The sequence below is a fragment of the Durotheca rogersii genome (genome assembly GCF_024521655.1).
Source record: "Durotheca rogersii strain YMJ 92031201 chromosome Unknown GGS23scaffold_5, whole genome shotgun sequence".
NCBI lineage: Eukaryota > Fungi > Ascomycota > Sordariomycetes > Xylariales > Xylariaceae > Durotheca > Durotheca rogersii.
The window spans coordinates 553,917-579,255 of record NW_026251236.1 but is presented as its reverse complement, the minus strand read 5'-3'; the positions used below and the strand labels follow the sequence as shown (position 1 = coordinate 579,255).

The window sequence follows — 25,339 nt, the reverse complement described above, 5'->3', positions numbered from 1 at the left end:
AACCCGGACTAAGAAGATCGACCCGATTTAATAAATAACCCTCCTATTATAATACGATAAGGCTATAGTATCCTAAAATAACCTACCTATACCGATCGAAGAATAATAAAGCCTAGGAGCTTAATATATAGTGAACAGGAGTAGCGTGGGTACGCTGACGGAGGCACGAAAAGGGCTACCCAACTGCCAACAACTGGCCCAGTGCCGATCAACCAAGATCACAGCTGTAAACAACTATAATCGGTTAATCGGCCAGCTAAAAACGGCAGCTAGGAAAGGAAGACTGGAAAGGTAAAGACGAGGATAGCTAGAAAGGCATAGCAAAAGGAGTAAATAACTATAGGCTATAATATCTATAAGTCTAAGTCTGGCTAATGAAAATATAAGTACGCGACCCATATAAATAGGTATCGAAAAGGCTACGTAGCCTAGATCCACCGCACTACTATAGCCTCCCTAGTTCAATTAATCCGTAAGGAGTAATTAAACTCCTAATATAATAAGTACGGTAGCTCTCGTTTCTTGTTAATCCTAAACAACCTAATCAACCTAATCCCGATTAACCCTAATTAATTAAAAGCTAGCTAGTTTAATTAAAGGCTAATAGGATAAGTTAGGTAAATAGGTGATCCTAATAATAGGAGATAATTACAACTGTAATAAGTAGGTAGTAGGGTAGGTAACTGTAACCGTGCCTAATCCTAAACCTAATCCTAATCAATCCCGAACCTATTTAATCGCTACTAACTAAGAGCTAAGCTAGTTTAATTAACGATTAATAGGAAATAGGAAAGATCTAATAATAAGAACTAGGCTAGCGGAGCTATAACTATAACTAACTTAATTAACCTATTCCTAATCAACCTTAATTAACTAGGAGCGAGCTAGGTCCATTAGGGCCATTAAGAAATAACAGGAATTAATCGGAAAACAGGAACTATAACGGGTAGGTAAAATAAGCGTAACTCCCGTAAGAAACGAAAGAAATAATCCCCATACGATGTAACGTAATCTCCGTCCTTCTCGTCCATAACTAGCTTTACCGATCCTTTTAATTAATCCTAATCCTATAAACTAACTAATATATCCTATTTATACCCGATTATTTCCGTTTCTAACTATTATTCGTATAACCGTTCCTATATTCGTCCGGCAGCATCTACCGGGCTTCCCTTGACCCTCGATCCCTCCCTTATACGTAGTTCTAGGGGCTCTGGCTCTTCCTACCAACTATATATCGGTAAAGGCGATAAGAGGGGTCTCCGGGCATTAACCTATGACTCGTTTCTTTCCTATAGCTATTTCTGGACTTTCTTGTTTAATATTCTATTTAATTCGTATATCGCGGTATCGTTTATATAGGTCTTTCGCGTTAATCGGTAGGTCCCGATTAGGTTCGTAGGTATAAGGTATATCGGTATCTTATTAGTAATTAAGGGCATCGTAGTACCTATCGGTTAAGGAGGAGAAACCTTCCTAGGTACCGTAACTAGCTAGCAGGGATAAAACAAAGGCGATCGGATAGCAAGCCTCTTGTAATTAAAATAAATCGATCGGTAAAAGAACGGATGCCTTTAAGCGCGTATTATAAAAAGGGGGTAGTAGCGGTAACTTAGTCAGATTAACTAAGGGCGAAAAACTGCCATCTAGGTACTAATGAAAAACGACGGAGGCAAAACCAAACGAAAACGGGCATAGCTCCTTTAAAAGAAATAACTAAGAAACGAGGATAAGAATTCCTACTAATCGGCGAACGAGCTTTCAGGTAAGCTAATTAAAAGCTAATGGGAGGGCGTAGTTATTAATGGTCGCTATGGTTATCTACCCTTCCTATTAATCCAGCTACCTGAAAAGGCTCAAAAGCCAAAAGCCACGAAAAACGGCTCTAGAGTCACGAAAATAACTCCTAATTAACTAAAAAACAGGGAATCTCCTAATCGTCGTATCCTAAACCTATTAACTATAAAACGGTCGATTAAAAGGTCGCTCCTAAAGCTAAGGTAAGGACGAGCTACTAGGTAGTCGCCACTAAACAGAAGCAGCGTAGGCACGCTAACGGAGGCACGAAAAGGGCTACCCAACTACCAACAACTAGCCTAGTACCGATTAACCAAGATTACAGCTATAAATAGCTATAATCGGTTAATCGGCTAACTAAAAACGGTAGCTGGGAAAGGGAGACTGGAAAGGCAAAGACGAGGATAGCTAGAAAGGCATGGCAAAAGGAGTAAATAGCTATAGGCTATAATATCTATAGGTCTAAGTCTGGCTAATGAAAATATAAGTACGCGACCCATATAAATAGGCATCGAAAAGGCTACGTGGCCTAGATCCACCGCACCACTATAATAGTCGCTTTCTTAAGTAAAGGAGGAAAGAAGTTATCCCCATATGATTATTAAACCGGTAGCCTACATACGAAATTAATACCTTAAATTATAACACTAATAGATACGTCCTTCCCTACCTCTTACCTTAAAAGAAAGTATGTTTCTATAGATTATTAACGCCGATTAACGCGTTCCTATACTTAGATAAGTTATCCTTTGCGTTTATCGTTAGGAATCCGGGATATTAATATCCTAGTATTACGTAATTATTATATTTTAATATAGGTATATTTTAATATTTAAAGGGAAAGTAAAGAAAGTAATTTATATTAATAAAAGCAAAAGAAAAAGAAAAGAAAAGGAAAGGAATACGCGTCTAAAAATAAGCCAGAAGTAACGTATACCCGCCGATTAATACCTCTCTTTTCCTCTCTACCCTCTTACCCTATCCTTTACTTATTAGTTATTAAGAAAACTAAAAACTTACTTACTTCCCGACCCCCGGAAAGTAACGATCTTCGAATTTATTATAAATAATAACTTCTCCTTCGTTATCCGTATTATAAACGGATATACGGCCTAGCTTAGATCCTCTACTAAAGGGGGGTTACGATTTATCCTTATCCGTAGGAAGGTAAACCGCTCGTTCCGGAATTTATAACGTATCCCGTTAATAAAGAAGAAGTAAATATCGTAAGAATACCTAAAGATACGATCGAAAGCTAAGAATCGGTAGGAAAAGAATAGCTACATATCTGCGTACTTAACGGTATCGGAGGAAGCGAGCCGGCGCTCGTAGTACTAGTAAGGTACCTCGTTAGGTACCCTATATTATTAAACGAATAAACTAACGACGTAACGAAGGTCCGTCGCTAGTCGACGGAAATATTCGCTAACTAGCTTCTTATTATTAATCTTTATAAATAACGTCCGGCGGCGAAAGAATTAAACGTAACGGGCGAAGGATATAACATAGCTTTAAAGGTAGGTAACCTCCTAAAAGTCCTTACTTATAATTTCTTATACGATATACCGGCCGGCCGCCGGCCTACCTAGAAAATAAAACCGAACGTTACGAATTATCTTATTATTAATTAATATAGCCCTCGATTAATAGATCTTATTAATATTAAGAGCTATATACCTAGCGTTATTAATTTATTACCTAAATCCCTTCGATACTCCGGAGCTACCGGCCGATAATTACTTTCGGGTTTTAGTCTAGCGAACGAAAGTATAGGGCGTACGGTACCTACTAAGGTTTAGGAATTAATCGATTAACGTCCCGGAACTCCTCGGTAAAGGATAAACGGCGGAAGGATTCGTCGGGCTACTTATTCATTAGGTTTACCGGCGGCGGTATCGACTTAGCCCGTTAATACGTTACGGCTTTCTTCTTATCCTTTTTAGCCTTCTTAAACGCCCCGGTAATCTCTTCGTCGGTAATTCCCGTAGCCTTTAGCTACTCGAATAACTTAAAAACGGACGCCCGGTCTAGTTTAAGGAGTTACTTCTAGATAATAAGGTCTATTATATATATATATATATAAAAAAGAAAGACAGGAACGACGAAATTATAAATCTAGAATTAAGAAAAATCGAAAAACGAATTAAAACGAAGATAGAGGACCTAGGGAATAGAAGAAAGGAAGTAAATCGGAACTATAAAATAGCGAGAAATAAGAGGAAAGGTCGGACGAAAACGAAAGAATCGAATACGTTACCTAGGTCGTAAGTACCGTACTTAGGAGAGTCTCGATAGTACCTACCTTAACCTACGTTTAATTACGAGTTTACGAACGTACGTACTTATTACTTTACTAAGAATATATAATAAGAAGCTATAAATTAACGCGTCTCTTATTATAGCTTTATACGTACGCGGGAAAACGCGCTTTCCTAAAGCGTTAGCCGTAAAGGTATATCTAACTATATCGTTAATACGTCTCCCTCCCTTCCTCTCTTTTTCTTCTTTAGGTATCTCATTTCGAAAACCTCCCCCCTATAATTATTATATTCTTATTAATCTCTAGCCTACCTTTCTTATCATTAATTTAAATTCTTATTTTTACCTTTAACTTATTATCTTTTCTCCCCTTTCCTTTAATTCTTTTTTTTTTATTTTTATTATATCTTCCCCCCGCTCCGCCGGAATCCCCCCCTCCTTCTCCCTTTCCTTCGTTTATAAAGACGTACGTCGTATCGATCTAACCGACTTAATAAAACTCCTACGGGAGATTTATAGTAATAAAAATAACTAAAGTAATATAGAGGAATATTAACTTAGTAATCTAGATAATTACGATTCGGGAAAGGGTTCGATCGAATTAAAATCCGATATAGCCTAGGCCTTCCGGCTATCTATTAATCGACCCCGAACCATAAACTAGTAACTATAAAAGTAAACGAAGGTAACCCTAACTAACTCTTTCGTTTATATCGCTTGCTATAACTACCTTATTAACGAGGATATCCACGCCTTCCATACTATAACTAATTACGACCTTAAAGGCCGAAAGACGGCCTTCGAAGTAAATCCGTATTAAACGATAAGCTACCGATCGGTAGGATCGTTTAACTTCCTAACCTGCTAATACCTCCTCGATAACCCTACTTCTATTTTAGTTTTTACGATCTATACGGATCTAATAAACCCCGAACGAGTTATTACCGACCCTTTAAAGTTCTCTTAAGCCTATTTCGCCGTAATATTATACCTTCCTAAGCCCCGAAAACTATTTAGCTTTAATATAATTAAAAACGGCGCCTTCGATCGGGCGGCGTACGCGCTTAACTAGCTACGGCGAACATGGAAAAACGGTAATCTCGAACTTAATATAACCCCTTAATTTATTTATTACGTCGCGTTAATAAACTAATAAAATAGCTTTAGTTACGGTTTTTAAAGCGGCATTTTACCGTATCTTATCTTTAAATAACCGATCGAGGTCGCGCGTTAAGCCTAAGAGAATAAGGGCCTTAATCCCCTTAATACTATAAGAAAATACGCCGAAGTAGTAGAGTAATTTTATAGCGTTCGGGTTTTAAAGGAAGGGGTTAGTATCGTTAAGCGTCTCCGGTAAGCCGTAAATTATTAGAAGCGAATCGACCTTATTAACGCTATAGCTTCGGCGTAAAGTACGCCGATCGGTAAGCCCCCTAGCCGTAAATCCTCCGTTCGGTTTATCGCGTAAGCCGAAGTCCGCCGTTCCTCTATAGCCTTAATACCTAACCCCTCTTACTTCCTCGTATCGGTAGACGCCGACCTACGCTACGACGACCTCGTTAAAGTTACGACTCGCCCTTTCCCTCCCCCCGGACTAGAAAGGATTAAGGCTTTCTAATCAGGGGAAATCTCTATACCGTATAGGTAAAGGGAAAATACCTAATTAACCCTTAAAACGCGCCCGTTCCTCTACTATCCCTTTAACTAAAAGGGCTAGGACGAAACCAAAAAGAAGGTAGCCGAAATAAAGAAAAAGAACGCCGATCGGGCTAAATCGGCAAAGGTAAACTAAGCTAAGTTAATTATAAAGTAATAAAGGAGCCCCCTTATAATATTAAACGAAAAGTTAAAAGCGCGGCCGTAGTAATTAAATAATAGCCGGAGGAATAAAGTTTCGCGGTAGTTTTTAAGGAGAGATATTAATTAGGATATACCGTACTACCCTTTTTAATTTAATTATCCTTTACGGCATAATTAAACTAAAGAGGCTATAATAATACGGTAAAATATACCCTCTTAATATATTACGTAATACGTTACGATAGGCCTTATACTTATATAAAGTAACTATAGCTCCCGTAAGTACGGGACATACTATACTTATTATTAAGTTTATTACCTAACTAGATTATTATCTTTACCATTTTTACTTTAATTAAAGATTCGTTTTTATCATTAGATTCGTCGTTTTCCGATTAATATATCTATCTTAGTTATAAGCGCTTAAGTTACTTCGTCGTACCGCTATAACCGAATAAATAACTTTTACGTTTTACCCCTTTTCTTCCCTTACCTCTTATACCTTCGGGCTAGCGACTATTATATTTCTACGACCAAGGGATATAGCTAAGATACGATAACTATATTAGATTCCTTGCCTCTCGATTAGTATAGCGATACTAGTTTCATTTATCCTAAATTATCGTACGTATTATAATCTTCGATAGAATATACCTTCGAATAAACCTATCCGGGTCTCCAGTATCGCGTACGCTCTGCTCCTCCTTAATATATACGAATATATATATATATATTATAGTAGTACGGTGGATCTAGGCTACGTAGCCTTTTCGATGTATATTTATATAAGTCGCGTACTTATATTTTCATTAGCTAGACTTAGACCTATAGACATCACAGCTTATAGCCATTTACTCGTTTCTTACCATGCCTTTTTAACTATCCTCGTCGTTACCTTTTTAGTCTTTCCTTTCCTAACTGCCGTTTTTAGCTAGCCGATTAACCGATTATAGCTATTTATAGCTATGATCTTAGTTAATCGGTACTAGGCCAGTTATTAGCAATTAGGTAGCCCTTTTCGTACCTCCGTTAGCGTACTTACGCTACTCCTATTTAGTAGCGACTACCTAGTAGCTCGTCCTTACCTTAGCCTTAGGAGCGACCTTTTAATCGACCGTTTTTATAGTTATTAGGTTTAGGATTCGTCGATTAGGAGATTCCCTGTTCTTTAACTAATTAGGAGCTATTTTCGTAGCTCTAGAGCCGTTTTCGTGGCTTTTAGCCTTAGCTTTTTAGGTTAGGATTAATAGGGAGGGCAGACAACTATGGCGACTATCTTAATAACTTACGCCTTCCTATTAGCTTTTGATTAGCTTACCTAAAAGCTCGTTCGCCGATTAGTAGGAATCCTTATCCTCGTTTCTTAGTTGTTTCTTTTAAAGGAGCTATACCCGTTTTACCCGGTTTCGCCTTCGTTTTTTAAGTGCCTAGATAGTAGTTTTTCGCCCTTAGTTAATCTGACTAAGTTACCGCTACTATCCCTTTTTTTATAATACGCGCTTAAAGGCATCCGTTCTTTACCGATCGATTTATTTTAATTATAAGAGGCTTACCGATAGCTTCGATCGTCCTTATTTTATCCCTTCTAGCTAGTTACGGCACCTAGGGAGGTTTTTCCTCCCTAACCGATAAGGTACTACGATGCCTTTAATTACTATAAGAAGATACCGATATACCTTATACCTACGAACCTAATCGGGAACCTACCGATTAGCGTACGAAGACCTATAAACGATACCGATACGAACGAATTAAATAGATATTAAATAAGATAGCCTAGAAAAAAAAAATAGTCATAAGTTATAGTCGAGAATAGTTATAGGTTAATGCCTAGAGACCCTTCTTATCGCCCTTACCGATATGTAGTTAGTAGGAAGAGCCAGAGCCCCTAGAACCACGTATAGGGAAGGGATCGAGGGTTAAGGGAAGCCCGGTAGATACTACCGGACGAATATAGGAACGGTCATACGAATAACAGCTAGAAACGGAAATAGTCGGGTACGAATAGGATATATTAGTTAGTTTATAGGATTAGGATTAGTTAAAAGGATTAATAGCCATAGACGAGAAGGACGGGATTACGTTATATCGTATGGGATTATTTCTTTCGTTTCTTACGGGAGCTACGCTTATTTTACCTGCCCGTTATAGTTCCTGTTTTCCTAACGGATCCCTGTTATTTCTTAATAGCCCTAATGGACCTGGCTCGCTTCTAATTAATTAGGGTTAATTAGGAATAGGTTGATTAGGTTAGTTTATAGTTATAGCTCCGCTAGCCTAGTTATTATCGGACCTTTCCTAATCTTTCCTATTATTTCTGGTTAATCGTTAATTAAACTAGCTTAGCTCTTAGTTAGTAGCGATTAAATAGGTTCGGGATTAATCAGGATCGGGTATAGTTAGGTACGGTTACAGTTACCTACCCACCACCTACTTATTACTGTTATAATCGCCTAGTTAACCTATTTCTTCCTAACTTATCCTATTAGCCTTTGATTAAACTAGCTAGCTTTTAGTTAATTAGGGTTAATCGGGATTAGGTTATTTAGGATTAATAGGAAACGAGAGCTACTGTACCTATTATTATTAGGAGTTTAATTACTCCTTACGGATTAATTAAACTAAGGAGGTTATAATGGTACGGTAGATCTAGGCTACGTAGCCTTTTCGATATATATTTATATAAGTCGCGTACTTATATTTTCATTAGTTAGACTTAGACCTATAGACATTATAGCCTATAGCCATTTACTCGTTTCTTACTATGCCTTTTTAGCCATTTTCGTCGTTACCTTTCTAGTTTCCTTTCCTAGCTATCGTTTCAGCTAGCCGATCAACCGATTATAGCTATTTATAGCTATAATCTTAATTAATCGGCACTAGGCTAGTTATTAGTAGTTAGGTAGTCCTTATTTCGTGCCTCCGTTAGCGTACCTATGCTACTCCTATTTAATATTTAAAAAGTACGATAATACTATTATTATTTTTAATAATATAGTATGATATAATATTAATAAAAAGAATTTTTTAAAACTTATTAATATTTATTATAGCTATCTTTAAGATAAGTATTATATAATATATTAGTTTAAATAATAGGCTTTTAGTAAAAATAATAAAAGTAAAAGTTATATTAATAATTATATATTATATCGTAAATGTTAAATTAGAAATATATAAACTTTTATAAACTAAATATTAATATATATATATAGTTTTTTTATTTCTAAAATTAAATATTAAATTATTTTAATTATATCTCTTTAATTAACTTTATAATATATAATTAAAGTTAATAGCTTTTATTAAAGCATTTATTTTTATTACGGTTTTAAGAGTTATTCGCTAGGTAAAAGCCGTATATTAATAAACTAAAGCTAAACGAGGAGAAAAAGAAAGAAAGTATGCCTTATAGGCCGTACTTACGATAGCTAGCCTTATCCGCCGTAAGTATTAAGGGCTTAATTACGTATTATGCCCTAGTATTAGCTAGGGCCTTATTATAAGTATAGCCTATTATATAAGGTCCCCTCCCGGAAAAAAAAAGTACGCCTTATCGCCCTTTTCTTCGGCGTTTAGCCCTATCGCCTTTTTTTTCGGCGTTTAGCCTTAATAACCTAACCCGTTTTTCTCCGCGCGCCTTAGGATACGTACCGCATCCTTAGGTACTACTTCCGTTTCCCGGGGTACGCTACTCGTTCCCCGGGTTATTAACTCCGCCGCCTAAGGTATTAGTATATCCCTAGGCCTCCTCCTTCGTTCCGTTCGTTTCCCGGGGTATTAATGCTCCCCGGGTATGGCCTTCTTCCTCCCCGGCGGTTATACTATACCCCGGGGTTTTCTCTTCCGCCGTTTCCTTCCCGGGGCCTTTCGTCTCCCGGGATATTATACCGGGCGCTTCTAGCCCCCCGGCGCTCTTTCCCCGGGTCCTACTTTTCCCCGGGATCTCCTCCTCTTCCGTTTCCGTTTCCCGGGTTACGTTATCCGCTTCCCGGGCTACTATCTTCGTTCCCCGGGGTACTACTATTCCCCGGGGCTAGTCCCGATCCTCTTATTAAACCGTAAAGCTCTAAAGCCCCGCGTACGAAGTCGCTATCGGCGCCTACTAGGTCTAGCCTAGCTCCCGTAGCCACGGGATCGTCGGTCCGTCTACCGCCGTTTAAAGACCCTCGTCTATCTTCCGCTAGCGGAACGAAGGCTCCGCTTAAAGGCGTACTAAGGCGCGCCCTTCTTTCTACTATCGTTAAAAGGCCTACGGCCTCTCCTACCGTTTAAAGGCCAGGGGCCTATCCTTCCGTTTAAAGGCCAGGGGCCTATCTTCCGTTAGCGGATCCCGTCGGATCCGCTAGAAGACGTACTAAAGTACGCCGTCCGACTCGTTTAAAGACTATCGTCTATCGTCCGCTAGCGGAGCTAGGGCTTCGCCTAAGAGCGTGCTAAGGCGCGCTCTCTCGTCTGCTATCGTTTAAAAGCCAGGGGCCTATTCTTTCGTACTATTAGCGGAGCCGCGAGGCTCCGCCGGAGGACGTGCTAAGGTACGCCGTCCCTGCTCGCTTTAAGACCATCGTTTATCTTCCGCTAGCGGAGCGAGGGCTCCGCCTAAGAGCGTACTAAGGCGCGCCCTCCCGTTTACTACTAGCGCCGCTAGCGCTCTTATCGAAGTACTATTATCCTAGCTTAACCTATCGTTTCGTCGCTATTCTAACGCCGTTCCTTCTTATATTACGCCTCGGGCGTTTTTAATTCGTCGACGAGCGCTATACTCTAGCGCTTTACTATCTTTCTCCGGAAAAAAATTTTCCGCCGTTTTTAGCCGTATTTTTCGTCGTTCTTATCTCGAAATTACCGTTTAAATCTGCGTTTTCTCAGGGTTATCGGTCGTTTCTTCGGTTATCTTATCGGTCCTCGTCCGTAGATACTACTACCGGCGCGTATATCCAAAAGCTAACACCGCCTTTCCGACTGCTGACTTAGCCGGCGTAAACGCTAGCATCGCCTTTCCCACTACTAATCCCGCGTATTAAGATACTAGTCTACTACTATCGTCGGTCCTCTTCGTAGTAACTACCGGCGCGTATATCCAAAAGCTAATACCGCCTTTCCGACTACTAGCTTAGTACCGCTTTTCTAAGGGCTATATCGCCGTTCCTACTGCTAATTCCGTTCGCTTCGATGCTATTACTTCCGTAAAACGATAAAAGAAGGTTAGTCTAGCTTTTTATTACGGTTTTAAGAGCTATTCGCTAGGTAAAAGCCGTATGTTAATAAACTAAAGCTAAACGAGGAGAAAAAGGAAGAAAGTATGCCCTATGGGCCGTACTTACGACAGCTAGCCTTATCCGCCGTAGGTACTGAGGGCCTAATTACGTACTATGCCCTGGCACTAGCCAGGGCCCTACTATAGGCATAGCCCATTATAATTTTTAATAATTTTTTCATCTATAAATAATAAATTATATAAATAATAATCTATATTTAACTATTAATAAAGCAATCTATTATTTTAATATTAAATTAAAGTTTATTATATCTTTCGAGTTAACTTAGAAATATAAGGTTAAAGTTAATAACTTTTATTATAATAATCTACTTTAATTACGTATTCCTTTATAAACCTTACATTATATAAATAATGATATATATCTATTTATAAATCGAGTACTTCTTTATTTAAATATTAGATAAGTTTTATTATATCTTATAAATTAATTTATAAATATAAGGTTAAAGTTAGTAACTTTTATTATAAGAATCTACTTTAGTTACGCTTTTCTTTATAAGCCTTATTCTATATTAGGAATGATTTATATTTACTTATAAATAAAGCATTTATCTATTTAAATATTAAAAAATTATAATTATATCTTCTTTATTAACGTTCTTATATATTATAAAAGTTAATAACTTTTATAATATCAATTATTTTTAACTGCTTATAATTCTTTAGATATTATATTACGTAATATATAACTTATATACACTTATAAATTAAGCATTCATTTATTTTAATATAAAGGCCGTTTAATTATATCTCTTTAATTGATTTAATAATATATAATTAAAGTCGATGACTTTTATGGTAGGTCAATAAGGTAGCCCCACTTTTACGTTTCGGTCGATTTTCAATTCGCGAAAACCGATTTTCGATTTCCGAAAATCGTTTTGTCGGATACGCACTAATGGTGCACCGTAGTGGTGGCCAGAAGTGAGCGTGAGCGAAACACCATACTTACCTACTACGTAGGTAGGCAAGGGGGAGCAAGTGGTGATAACATGCCTCGAGTATCGTGTATGCCTGCCAATTATGAATTGCCCATGTCAATGTCGATTCACACGACTATGTTTTTATCGGTATAAAAAAATAAGACCGAGTTTAGGAATTGTAAATGGCTTTTATTTTTATTTTTAGATCCGTTTAATCGGTAAGCAGGAGATATGCGCCTAGAGGTAAGATGCATTGGAATTTCCAATACCTAGGTGCCACGGTTTAAACATGCCTTCGTTGAAGGGCATGGTTGTATTTGGTGCCTACCTACCTAATCGCAGAAACGCAGAGGGCCACGGTAATGCTGACTGCCAACCTCTCCCGAATCACGGAATGTCGATGTTGTACGTCGACTACTCAACCCCCCGTATGCCCACAGTCTACATGCCGTAGGTTGTATATACCTACCTGTAACATTAGTAGGCGAATCATGCTCAAAACACGGAGGGCACGTAGGTAGGTCACATAGGTAAGTAAGCAGTTGTATAGGAGGTATCGTGTGTGCGGATGTGCCAGCCTGTACCACATAGGTACTCTCCAGGGCTGCGGGAGGCCAGCGCAGGCTTACGTCTCTCCGTCGTCAATTAGCTATGATGGGCGGAAATCATATTGTGTTACCTAAGTAATCCCGTATGTATGCCTGGCGCCTTAACCGTCTACGCAGCATCATAAACTCCAACTTACAACGAACCACGGCCAAGGGGGGGAAAGCAGAGTGAAGAGGGGTTTCGGTTGAACTGGCCTCCTCTACCCACCTGATATGTTCTCGCCGTGCTGCGGCTGAGGCTGCGGCCGCTAACAAAACCCGTCGAAAGGAGAAGAAAGAGGAGGATGAGGAGGGGTTGAAGGTAAGGAGGGGGAATGAGGGGGAGAGAAAGAGAAAACCGTGGCGTATGGAAAACTAACCTGATTAGTCGGTGCAACAGGACGCGCGTGCGGTGACGATGAAGGCACATCACCGAGGCGCGAATGGCTTTGTAAGGTACTTGATGTTCGACCACATTGGAGTGCTCTGTGCATGTAAGAGCTACCTGTCCAAGATATTGTTTACATACGCGCCACCTGCGGACATAGAGGTAGGCAGGCCGATATCCGATCGACTCTCATGTTGCCCATGGTCTTGGACAGGTACCGGTACTACCTTATACTGCACACCTACATCTCGATGAGCCGCCACCACCTTGCGCACCTAAAGGTAAAACCTGATTTCACCTACCTACCTACACCAGGCCGATCAGTATCAGCGTGTCCGTACACCCAATGTTATATGTAGGCAGGTATCGGGACAGTGCCGATGCCTACCTGTAAGTGTATGGGCGCATGTGACCAGAACTGCTCGGAATCCTGGCTCTTGGTGCTAACTTGCCTATGGCTGCACATAGGCACACACACACGTGAGAATCTGAGACCTCATATCCACGCGAACCCACCTCGCACCTGTGTATTCTCTGCCATGGTACTTGTACATGGCCTCGTTCCTCCCTGACAACGTCACCAGACGATGCCTACGCTGTTAGCTTTCCCCGCACGTCACCTTTATGCACGACGAGGTCCTCCATCGTCATCGAAGGCACGCCCAGCACCGGGTCGCGGGATGGCTCGTCAGCCTGCTAGTGGCCACTATTCGTCATGAAACCGCCTCGGTCGACCCTTTAAACCCATTTACCTGCCCTATGGCCTTCCGTGCTCCTTGCTCACTGCTATCCGTCCGATTTTAGGTCGTCGAGATTTACAAATACAAAGCCATTGTGGGCCACTCTCCTCGGTAGCAGGCTAGAATACCCATCATCCATCCTCTCCTCCTACTTTCATCTACATTTACGCCCACGACGCACCCACGCAGACTCTGGCCAAGATGGAGAGGGTTCATCACAGTACGTGCGCTTTGCTACTACGGACGAGGGCACCGGTAACACTCTAACCATCGTCTTTTGGCGCGCTTAGTCAACCCGTTTGCGAGGCGCGACTCTCATACCAAGGACACGGTGATCACCTGGTGAGTGAGAAATGCTTAGTGTCGAGACCTTGATGATCCCCTATGTATAAGGGACTAATAAGTTTACAGTATGTCTTTAACAACTTGCGGCGTTTGCATGCCTTAATCTTCCTCCCCCTTCTGGTTGACGCTGAGACGAACGAGGAACGCGCCTCAGGGGAAGGATGGGAGCTCCGGACAGCGTTGACATAGAGCAGATAAGGTCTTGACCGTCGTCACCTGGCTGCTCTCCATTTTCGTCTCGGTTTACTACACCTTCAACAAGCCTCATGACGGGGCCTGGCATGGGCGGAAGATCTGGCATCAGAACGATGCCCACGACACGGCTTTCCGAATGAATCACATTATTGCTAGCGTCTATTGGTAAGGCCCAAACCAGCGGACGGACGCCCTGCTAGGCAAAGGCTTCTCTCTGACTCAGCTTGTTTGCCTTATTTAGGATTATCCTCTTCTTCCTGCAAGGCGGATATATTGTCCATCTCTTCTCGCGAGATGTGGAGCGAGTAAATGCGGCCTGCTCCGTGGGAAGTCACTTTATTGTGAACAACCTTTTCCACTTTGCCTTCGTCATGCTCTTCGTCCGGTCCTACTTCGGCTGGGCGGAGCTGTTCCTCGTCCTCAACTTCGTCAACCTGTCGTCCCTCTACTTCCGCCACCCGCGATATGCTCGGTTCATCCATACGCCTGCCGTGTCTGGACCGCTGGCGTGGACTTTCGTGGCGATCTATTGGAATGGAGCCCTTATGGTGCCTCACCCGGGCTCGCTCGTTGCCCGCATCTTTGGCAACATCTTCATCTGGTCCATCCTGGTCTACGGTCTGTTTTTCATCGTTGCGTACAAGGTGAGTGTCAATTCTATAGCAGGCGTACCCCCGAGTTTAGGCGCGAGTTTCTTAACGTTCACCAGGATTATACCATGGGCTTCAACCTCAGCGTCCTGTCGGCAGCCATCGGAGTTGGCCAGTTTCTCCGGCAAGTTATTGCGTTCCAGTGGATATTCGCCTTTATCATCATGGCGATTCTGTTCGTCGCAACCGTCATCGTTGCTGTACCGGCCGCCACGGGAAGAGACTTCGGCTACATTAGGGCACGAGAGGGCGACGCCGAGCGGGCGCCGCTCTTGACTTAGGTAGAACTTAAAGAGCCCTGTCGATGCGCTTAGGGAAAAGGCAAACTGCTAGAACTCCCATGCCGGATCTCATACGGCATGACACCAACAAGTGCTGCTCGCCAGGCTTGGTGGTGATACCCGGACTGTTGTTCTACTCAAGTAACCCCGCGCCCCCCCCCCCCTTTTCCCCCCTCCACACACTTCGCCGATGTAGTGGCATGGACAGGTGTTACGGTTGTTTTCAAATCAAACCGTCAACTTATGTTGGGTGAAACGTGTGAGGAAAATAAACCAAAAGACAGACCGCGGGTGAAAAGATATAATGATTACGATAACGGCTGTCTAGACTAGGGATGGATAAAAATAAAGCTGCCTGTACTTACGTTAAGTGTTTATCCACGACAAAAATGAGGTGCCCAAGTTACCTAAACCTAGGTGGGGTATCGTGGGCAATGATAAGGAAGAGAGATTACCTAAGGCGCCTAAGAGGTACCTCTAATCTAAGCGTTTCATTTCCGCTTTTATGAGATTAGTACCTTACCTAGGTGCAGGTAGGTAAGGTAGGTACACCTACTTACAACAAGTGTGCGCCCGCCCGGGTTAGTAGGAGTTTGAGAATCAATACGCCTCCCAGAGCTTCCCAAGCTTCCGGAGTCCACCTCGCATTCTCCTCTGGTGTTTATTGCCTGCTTCGTTAAGCCCATGGTACCCCGAGGCCCAGGGATTGGACCGCCATCATGTCAACCCGTAGGCTTTTCCCCATCGGAATCGGCACCGATATTTGCCATATTCCCAGGATGTACAAAAACCTGGTGGCCGACACCGCCCTCAGATTCGTCAACCGCATCCTCAGCCCCGAAGAGCTCAAAGACCCCGTGGCCTCGCGGGTTCTCAATTGTGTCTTTACGCCGTATGAAAGCCTACAGAAGCTGCCCTCCCCGAATACCAATATCCGGCACAGAGACCCGACATTCTGGAAGGCCGCTGAATTCATTGCTGGAAGGTTGGTGAAAGCGCCCTCGACTGCCGAGCCTAGGTAGCTAGGACGACAGAAGGCTCACATCTGGCATTAGATTCGCGGCCAAAGAAGCTATCATCAAAGCTTTTCCCATCAGGAAGCTTCGTTTTCATGATATTATAATTGCGAGGGAGAACAGCTTCGCCGCATCTTCCGGCCAGCCTTTTGAGGAGGATGCGCCCGCCGACTCTCCCATACTCCAGAAGATCAAGGTCCCTGCGGGGGAATCTGATTCGGGGGCACATTTGCACTTGACTGGCCGGCCGGTGGCTATTATAAAGGGCGTCGATGGTCAGGCAGACGCACACACGCCCGTTAGCATCAGCCATGACGGAGACTACACCGTTGCCACGTGTCTGGTCTTTTTCGAGGGCGCAAGTTCTACGCCAGAACAAGACCCGGCTTAATCACCCGGGGCTGGCCCGGCCCGAGACTTGCTGCAGTATCTCATCCCACGGCACGGCGGTGAGGGCTAAGCGGGTTCTATCCGGTCTGGGGCGCCGGTCGCCGTGTAGAAGAGAGTTGTCCCGCCCGCCCATACCATCGCTTCGACTACAAACGCGAGCCGATGATTACGACATCCACCAAGGCGGTTATATGAGAACTAGGGCGGGCTGGTTGGTTGCGTCGAGGCCCCTCAGAGGAAACCCTAATAGCTCAGCCTCGGCGATATCTACCCGCCACCTCCACAAATATGCCTCCTCCAACGCGATGTAGGGTTGGGAGAAGAGGGCGTCGTCCATGTGTATCGTTGGACAATACCCCTCGTAAAGAAAATCTCTCCTCTTCCTCTTCAATTTTTTTCCCTGTTACGTCAGATCGTCAAGTGTACATACTTAAGTGGAAGTACTAGCACGGTAAGATAGGGTAAATGTAGGTAGATCGATAAGCTTCTCGAAAAGTTCACGGTCCCTCCATCCGAAGCCTGTATCTAAAACCCCTAATATCCATCCCGCCAAGTATCCAAACTAGGTACATAGGATTGCAGCTCCCACATAAGGAACCGACTTGCGGGTGGATGCAGGTGTATGCAACCAGAGTCTACATATAATCCTACATTTAACTCACTAATAACGGGTGGTATCCTACATAGTGAAAAAAAAAAAAACTATATACATTTAGGTACATTCTAGTGCCCCACACTACTCTTTTAACCTAGACCTGCGTAGAGGGGCAACGCTCCTTTAAAAATGCAGTCAGTACCGTACATCAGTCACTAACCATATAAAGACCAATAACAGCCTTAGAGTCATCGATCTTTAGTGTTCCTACGGCTTGTCTAAACCAGACGTACACTGGCGCACGCAGACTGCTTGGCGCAATGGTAGCGCGCGGTCCTCCTATTTACAGGCTAGCTTGCTAAATGGGCAGTGAAGACTGAGGTTGCGGGTTCGAGTCCCGTGGTGGTCGCACAATGCACTTTTTATGTTTTTATCATTTTGTACTGTCTTGTCTCCTTGCTGTGAGTGTTTCACTGATCCGTCTCCTCTCGCCGTTTGCTCCTCATATATATATATATATATATATATATATATTTTTTTTTTCCCTCGCCTGTTGCAATTTCGGGATATTCCATTTTCTGCTTGCCGAAATAAATATACCTATGCCTACATCCTACATACCAACCTACCTACCTAGGTACCTAGTCAGGAATTGCCCAGCTTCTACCTGCCTACTACATGCTTGCTATAAATTGTCCCAGTGGTTAACCGCCGTTTAACCACGTCATCGTATCTGGCTAGGTTACGCTGCTCTACCCGTTCTGTGCCAGAGCATAATTTGAGGCCGGATTTTATATTGAAGCAGCAGGTGGCCAGCAGCTCCAACGTATGTTATAGACCGTTATGGCGCTGATATTTTGAGGCATACAACGCGGGATGGAGGGATGCTAGGTAACTGGGCGGGACGTACTTTGAGGAGGAAGCTGGTGACCAGGTATTAGGTACTATGTACCTAAGATAGCATTAACTACTTAACAGTATTGCCAGGTCCTTACAACCTGCCGTTGGCACAGTGTAGAGCCGCAAAGCACGCCGAGATGTCCCTGTGCCGCCCCCCTACACCCTCATTAGTTACGTCGACAGGCATCGAATGCTCGAAGAGAGATCCGACTTCTACGCTTTGGCCCGGTAGCCTTCGAGTGCATGTTAGAAAGTGGGAATCAAATTGATCCAATCTCTGTCGCCATGGCTACCGATGTTGATTTACCAAAGCGACAAATCACACCTGTCCCTCCCCCCGTCCTCCCGCTGTCCGTTCCCCAGAAAAGACCTCTCGATGACGACCACGCGCCATCCGTTTCTTCGCCTCTCAACCCCAATCCCGAACCCAAACCGAGCCGGCCCCAATCGCACGACGACCTGGCCGCCATGACGCGGGAGAAGCCGGCGCGCGGTAAGAAAGACGCGCTGAAGAAGCGAGAATCCAAAGCCGGACCTGGGGCCGACAGCTCGCGCGCCACGCCAGAATCCAAGGTTCGAGACGTCGTTCCGGCCGAATCCTCGCCGCTGCGCTATAAGCTAGCGCCACCGAAGCCCTCCGACTTCGAGCCTGCCCGCGGCCCTGTTTTTACCCTTCATCACGAGGTGTTATCTCCGGATGGTGATGCCATCAAGTTCCACCAGACTTCAGAGCAGTCCGTCCCGTACAATCCCGTGCTCTCGTGTGGCTCCTTACTAACTAGCCTGCCCTCCAGCGTGTACAATAAGAAGAATTTCCACTATACCCATTGCATCGCCGATCCCGATTTCCCCTCGTCCTTCTACTACCGCCAAACAGAACCTGCGCCCTACGGTGCCCATATTAGCTTCGAGGATGCCGCCGCCAGCATGTATATGGACCAAGAAGGGCGACACGTCACGACCGACAAAGGTTTCCGATCTGCGCGAGCCAACATTGCCTTACGCCAGGGCCGCTGGTACTGGGAATGCCGCATCACGCGGGGGACCACCAGCGTCGACGGCGACGGCAACGTCACGTCCAACGGCCACGTGCGAATGGGGTTCGCGCGACGCGAGGCCCCGTTGGATGCCCCTGTCGGATACAACGCCTACAGCTATGGCATCCGCGACGTCCAAGGCCAAAAAATGCACCTCTCGCGACCGGCCGACTTCTTCCCGGCCGGCGAACACATCAAGGAAGGCGACGTGATTGGTCTCGAGATCCAGCTACCCTCAGAACAACTTCACAGAAAGATTGTGCAGGGCCAATACAACCCGGCTGTCGACTTGACGGACGAAGAAGAGTCGGCCGCCGAGGCCGCCAATATTGTCCGTGATAGGATCCCGATTCGATTTAAGAATCACATTTACTTCGAAAAGATCGATTACCACACGACCAAAGAACTTGACGACTTGATGAATCCGTCTCCCGCAGGCCCGGCGGGTGCCATTGGCAGCCGGTCGAGCGAGCAGCCACATCCAAACCACCCGAGTCCATGCTTACGTACGCTCCCGAACTCACACATCAAAATCTACAAGAACGGCACGCTTATGGGGACCGCATTCAAGGGCCTCTTAGCCTTCCTGCCACCAGCCTCGAAGCCGCAAGCGCAGGTGGGTGCGCGAGAAGGCATGGATGATGGCATGTTGGGATACTACCCGATGGTTAGCGTATACCGAGGGGGTGCCGCCGAGGTCAACTTCGGGCCCAAATTCTGGTTCCCTCATCCAGACCTTGGCGCCAGCGTTCCCACTGACGCCGACAGCGACGGCGATGTGGAAATGATCGACGCGGGCACCGTACGCGTCGCGATGCCGCCCCGGGTCGAGCCGGCGGGCGAGAAAGCGCCAAAGATGTGCGCCGCGGCGGACCGCTACGACGAGCAGATCGTGGAGGACATCCTAGCCGACGTTATCGACGAGGTGGACTTCTGGATGCAAGACGGAGCACGCGTTGTCGACCGCACCGGCGGCCGAGATGAGAAGGCCGAGACCGTGGGCATTGCTCCGGGCCGCGAGGAGATCAAGGAGCTTGTGCAAGACGATTAAAGCCGAGCGAGCGCTCGTACCCTATTTATTTTGCATACGGTACTCGGACGCTGCTTACCTGCATTACTCTTGTTAAGCGGATTGCATATTTCGGCGGTATCCCTCTAGAGCTACACCTATGTGTAGATGGAAATTGAGCTTCGTCGAACAGCTCACCAATATCCATTACGCTATATACCGTACAGTATCCTCGAGCAATACTCGCGCGGACAAGAGTCGAACCTCTCTAGCGTGTGGCTTGCGTTCGAATCCCACAGCGCCAGGCCTATTCTACTTCTCTCTACCTAGACGAGCGTTGAGCAGCGGTCCATGTGGAATCAGTTCAGCACCCTCTGACGGTTTGGAGAGGGGAGGCATTCGGAATACCTTCCTCTAGGGATATACCGAGGCTGATGTGGACGCCATCTGTTGGTAGCGAGGGTTCCTTGGCCCCTTGCGTCCATGAGGAGCCGTCGACTGACTTGCCGTCGTGGTATTGCGTCCATATATATATGCGAGAGCACCCATTCCACACCCACCTGATCTCGCGAGCTCGATGGGGGACGGAAAGCGAGCCCGTAAGGGGGGATGGATACTAGCGGAACGCGTGGTCGGAAGCGAATTCAGCTAGAATCTACTTATTCTGGCTGTAGAAATGCATATCTAAGTGTATTACTATCGTCTTCGTGGTGGTACGGAACATCACGATCCATACCTGCACCTCTACAAGCGCCTCCCAGCATGCCTCCTTACCTTAGGTGGGTACTTAGGTACTCAGTAAATACATTGACCAAGCCCTTCGCCACGATGTGCGATGTGGCTGTGCTATGACCTGGGCCAAGCCCCACTCTCGCTCTTCATGTCAGAGGCCTCTCCCGTCTTCTTGTAGCTGACGAAACTCTCAACTCCAATCATCTCCCACCCCTACCACGAAGATGAAACAGGCTGGCGGCATATCGAGCCTACATCTCTTCTTACATCTCTTCTAGTCATTGTTAAACCATCCTCCCCTCCCTCTTGATCCACACACGCCCTTCTTTTAAAGAGGTTACCCGATACTCGGCCAATTCCCAAGTCATCACCTAATTCATACCTACAAATCCTCAATATGCTCGAGTATTTCTCGTATAAGAAGGTGAAGAAACACCGCGAACAGAAGGCTGAGAAGCTGCGCTTAGAAGAGGAGAAGAAGACATCTAACAAGGAGGATGAGACGACCAAAGAGCCTGGTGCTGTCGGCTCGGTAAAAGCAGGTAGTAATGTCGAGATTACCAGTTCCGTATCGCCCAAGACGTCCCCTCCCCATCCCGGCTCCTCAGTGGCTGCTCAGCGACTCTCAGTGGATGAAGAAGGTGTGTCTGTCCTCGACCCAGAGGACGAAAGGTTCCTCGAACGTCTCACTTCCCCGTCAGATCTCAGCGTCAATGACAACGACGCCGATGACAACGAGACCCCGCCTCCGCTACCCCCGCGCGTCAAGACCCCCGTGATAGAGCTAGACAGCGACGACAGCTCTAGCTTCGCCGGTAGGGACGGTGGCAGCGGCGATAATAAGAATTCCGATAAAGCCGACGGAAAGGGAAAAGAAAAGGTTAAAGTTAAAGTTAAGCCGGACGATGATGGCAACGACAAGAAAGACGACAAACCGAAGCGCTTCTCTTTCGTAACCAACCTGCCGCGAAGCCTATCGCTGAGGCACAAGTCCAAACCGAACAAGAAGGATCAACAGCAGAAGGACCAACAGCATCTTACTGTCCCCGGTACCAAGGACACGGGGGACGATGAGCGCGAGGAGCGCAAAGAGGAGGCAGACATGGCACGCGTGCTCGACGACCTGAATCTGAGCATGTCGGCAGAGAGTGGGCGTGCATTCTCTCTATCGCGCGAGTCGGCCGAGACGCTGCGCCGCTTCACGCAGGTGCTCCGGGACCTAGCGAATGGCGTACCGACAGCGTACGACGACCTCGTTGCACTGATCCGCGATCGCGACGGGACGATCGCGCGCTCGTACGAGCGCCTGCCACGCAGTCTCAAGAAGCTCGTCGCCCAGCTTCCGGACAAGCTAACGTCAGCGTTGGCGCCGGAGCTGCTCGCGGTGGCTGCAGAGGCCCAGGGGCTCTCGAAAGACAACGAGACGAAGGACGGCAACGCATTCGACAAGCTCCTAAGCCCCGGGAACCTGCTGGAGCTGGTGACGAAGCCGGGCGCCGTGGCTGGCCTGCTCAAGGGCATCGTCAACGCGCTAAAGACGCGCTGGCCTGCGTTCGTCGGCACCAACGTGTTGTGGAGCGTCGCCGCCTTCCTACTTCTGTCCGCGCTGTGGTACTGCTACAAGCGCGGGCGCGAGACGCGGCTTGAGAGAGAGAAGGCTGAGGCTGAGGCCGCGCAAGACAAGGCCGGCGAAGGAGCAGGTGGCGAGGGAACGACCGCGGCGGTGGCCATAGAAGGCGAGGGCGAGGGGGGTAACAAGGGCGGCACCAAACTGATTGCCGAGGGCAGTGCAGCGGAGGCGGCACCGACTGGATCACAGCAGCTAGCTATCCTTACGTCCGGACCAGTCACTGGGACCCTAGCGTCGTCGGCGTCGGCGCCGTCACCACCACCGGATGGGAAGTGAGAACTTGGCGTCGTGTCGTGTGTGTCCGATCCGTTGCTCAAAGGAGATTAATTGACGAAGGAGACAATGAGGTAGTAATGAGAAGCAAAAAGGGCTAGTTGCAAACGACTTCCGCTGGTGCCCCGGAGATTACGATATCACGAAGGATGCGGTTGCATGTTCGACCAAAGGCGCGATGGTAATTACGCGGATATTGGGCGCGGACTGGACGCCGGAGGTCTCAGCCAGTCTCTCGTTCCCGCTATTCACGAAGATACCGGATTCTTAAGAAGGAAGGCGGGCCTACACCGGTAGTGATTATTACGGACAGGAGTTATTACGCAGGAAAGGCGCCTTGGGAACGGCGGCTTGGTCGGGACTTCGATTGGCTCGTCTTTCCGGAGTGTTATTTTCAGTAGATGAATTGACGACCTTTCTTGGGAGTGGAGAGCATGTCTATCGACTATCTATTGCTTGCGTGCCCGCTTCATCCTTCGCGCCTTGGATGGTGCGGACTTAGATCGACTGGCGAACCCCCCCCCGGCTTCCCGTTATGCCTGTAGGTATAGAGTACAGAGGTGTCGGATCGGCCTTTCTGCAACGGAGATTGAGGAAATCTCACGGTGTGAAAAGCCCAGATAGAAGATCTCTGTCACTCTCTCTCTTTCGCCTGCGTAAAGAAAAGCAATAGGAGGTTGGTAAAATGAACATAGGCTGGATACGTAGGTATATGTGTCCCCGTGGTAGGATATACATAGAGGGTCCAGCCAAGAGGGGGAGGAGCCTTAGTTGGAACTTGCGTTGTGTTGTGCTATGACAACAAGTACGAATATCTCTGTAATATTCACGGAGGACCCCTGAACATCACTATGGACGCTGGCGGACCTCCGCGGGAATATTGGCTCGTGTCGAATACATAAATAAAGGCGGACATTCTACCTCACGCCTCCCTCGGGGACTCGATTACGGACATTGCGTACGCGTCAGGTGCAGTGCGCACGAGGGGAGATCGTGGCAAAAGGCCCAGGGTATCTCGCATTTCCTCATCCGTCTACGTATGTATGTGTATCCACCCCTTTCCATTACGATTTTCATCCCCCCCCCTTTTCTTTTATTCTCGGGCCCTATGCCCTTCCCACCCTTCCTATATTTGCCCATCCGGACCCGAGATTCTAGCCTAGGTAGGTACTTGATGAAACCGCCCGCTGCTGCTGCGAGAGATAACCTGCACGTACCATGCACACATACATAGACATACGTAGACGGCAAAGGGGCCGGTGAGCCGTGATGCTATGCGTAGGGGGGGAAAGGGTCGCAGTAGCAACGCTGAAGATGCTGCCAAGTTCGCGATAACGTGCGTCGCGCCGTTCATCATAGAATTCGTAAAGCGGGGGGGCGGGAGGTCCTATATTCGTAGTCGTGTCTGTTGTTTGTACTCGTCTCCGCCGCATCCTCAGTACCCATCCTCGTCGCCGTCCCCATCCTCATCATCGCGAGCGCGACCTCCTCCGCCCTCCTCCCCCTCCCCCTCCCCCTCCCCCTCCTCCTCCTGCGGCGCCGCCGCCGCCGCACCAGCGCCCCCGCGGCCGCTGCGCCTCCGGCCGCGCCGGTAGGCTTCGGACTCGGTGACCGCGCGCTCGCCGACGAAGTGGCGGCCGGACCACTCGCGGGCGCAGCGGGGGCACTGGCGGGCGTCGCGCCCGCGGAAGAAGGCCTCGGCACACGCGTCGTGCAGCCGCGCGAGGCAGTCGCGCTCGGCGCAGCGCTGGCCCTGCGTCACGATCTCGCGGCACGCCTCGCACGCCTTGACGCGCTGCCACTCGCCCGCGCCCGCGTCCGCGTCGTTGTACGCCGCCGGCAGCCAGCCGCGCAGCTCCGCCAGCGCCCGCGCGCTCAGGCTGTAGAACCCGGCCCGGCTGCGCTCGAACCACCCCGCCTCCACCATGCTGCGCAGCACCGCCTCGACCTCGCTCGGCTTGAGCGCGCGCAGCGCCTGCGTCTGCGGCTGGCTCGGCTCCCCTGCCCCCCCTTCCTCCTCGCCGCCGCCGCCGTCGTCGTCCGAGCCCCGCGCCGCCGGCGCCCGCAGCTTGTTCGCCTGCATCGCGTCGAGGCACATGAGCTCGAGCCGCGGCGAGTTGTAGCGCTCGAACATGGCGTCGATGACGCGCCGCACGAACGCGATCTCCTCGGCCGAGTGCAGCGTCGCCAGCCGCGTCAGCGCGTCCGACGTCGTGTTCACCAGCGCCCACACCCGCTCCCGCCGCGCCTGGTGCGTCGTGCTGCGGATCTCCATGTCGAACGGCGACAGCGCCGCCGACGCCGCCGCCACGTACGACTCGAAGTCCTCCCGCGTCACCTCCCCCGCCGCCGTCGCCGGCTCCCCGGGGTTCTGCGCCGAGAAGATGGCTGCCAGGATCGGCTGCGCCTCCTTGAACGTCATTGTCCCCCGCGCCATGAAGGCCTGCAGGAACGCTCGGTTGCCGTCGTCGTAGTGTTGCGGTAGGTCGTCGGAGTCCTCCATCGCGCGGT

At 47.1% G+C, this 25,339-nt stretch overlaps 5 protein-coding genes and 1 non-coding gene across 6 annotated transcripts; 5 read left to right on the top strand and 1 right to left on the bottom strand.

Annotated features, from left to right (window-relative positions):
* Positions 1-13,976: 13,976 nt before the first annotated feature.
* GGS23DRAFT_603763 (DUF1774-domain-containing protein) lies at positions 13,977-15,246 on the top strand (the record flags this gene model as incomplete). Its single annotated transcript, XM_051519513.1, has 5 exons — positions 13,977-13,995; positions 14,066-14,106; positions 14,320-14,480; positions 14,557-14,959; positions 15,025-15,246. 5 exons carry the CDS (start codon positions 13,977-13,979, stop codon positions 15,244-15,246), a joined length of 846 nt encoding a protein of 281 aa, XP_051373807.1.
* A 719-nt stretch (positions 15,247-15,965) lies between these two features.
* Positions 15,966-16,653, top strand: GGS23DRAFT_594650 (uncharacterized protein; the record flags this gene model as incomplete). The annotated part of the gene is made up of 2 exons (XM_051518197.1): positions 15,966-16,231; positions 16,302-16,653. 2 exons carry the CDS (start codon positions 15,966-15,968, stop codon positions 16,651-16,653), a joined length of 618 nt encoding a protein of 205 aa, XP_051373806.1.
* Positions 16,654-17,553: 900 nt separating this feature from the next.
* GGS23DRAFT_t32 lies at positions 17,554-17,656 on the top strand. Its single transcript has one exon. It is a non-coding gene; the product is annotated as a tRNA-Arg (tRNA).
* A 776-nt stretch (positions 17,657-18,432) lies between these two features.
* GGS23DRAFT_603762 (uncharacterized protein) lies at positions 18,433-20,235 on the top strand (the record flags this gene model as incomplete). Its single annotated transcript, XM_051519512.1, has 2 exons — positions 18,433-18,881; positions 18,942-20,235. 2 exons carry the CDS (start codon positions 18,433-18,435, stop codon positions 20,233-20,235), a joined length of 1,743 nt encoding a protein of 580 aa, XP_051373805.1.
* Positions 20,236-21,322: 1,087 nt separating this feature from the next.
* Positions 21,323-22,831, top strand: GGS23DRAFT_603761 (uncharacterized protein; the record flags this gene model as incomplete). Its single annotated transcript, XM_051519511.1, has 2 exons — positions 21,323-22,676; positions 22,773-22,831. 2 exons carry the CDS (start codon positions 21,323-21,325, stop codon positions 22,829-22,831), a joined length of 1,413 nt encoding a protein of 470 aa, XP_051373804.1.
* Positions 22,832-24,263: 1,432 nt separating this feature from the next.
* Positions 24,264-25,331, bottom strand: GGS23DRAFT_603760 (Nse1 non-SMC component of SMC5-6 complex-domain-containing protein; the record flags this gene model as incomplete). Its single annotated transcript, XM_051519510.1, has 1 exon — positions 24,264-25,331. One exon carries the CDS (start codon positions 25,329-25,331, stop codon positions 24,264-24,266), a length of 1,068 nt encoding a protein of 355 aa, XP_051373803.1.
* Positions 25,332-25,339: the final 8 nt, after the last annotated feature.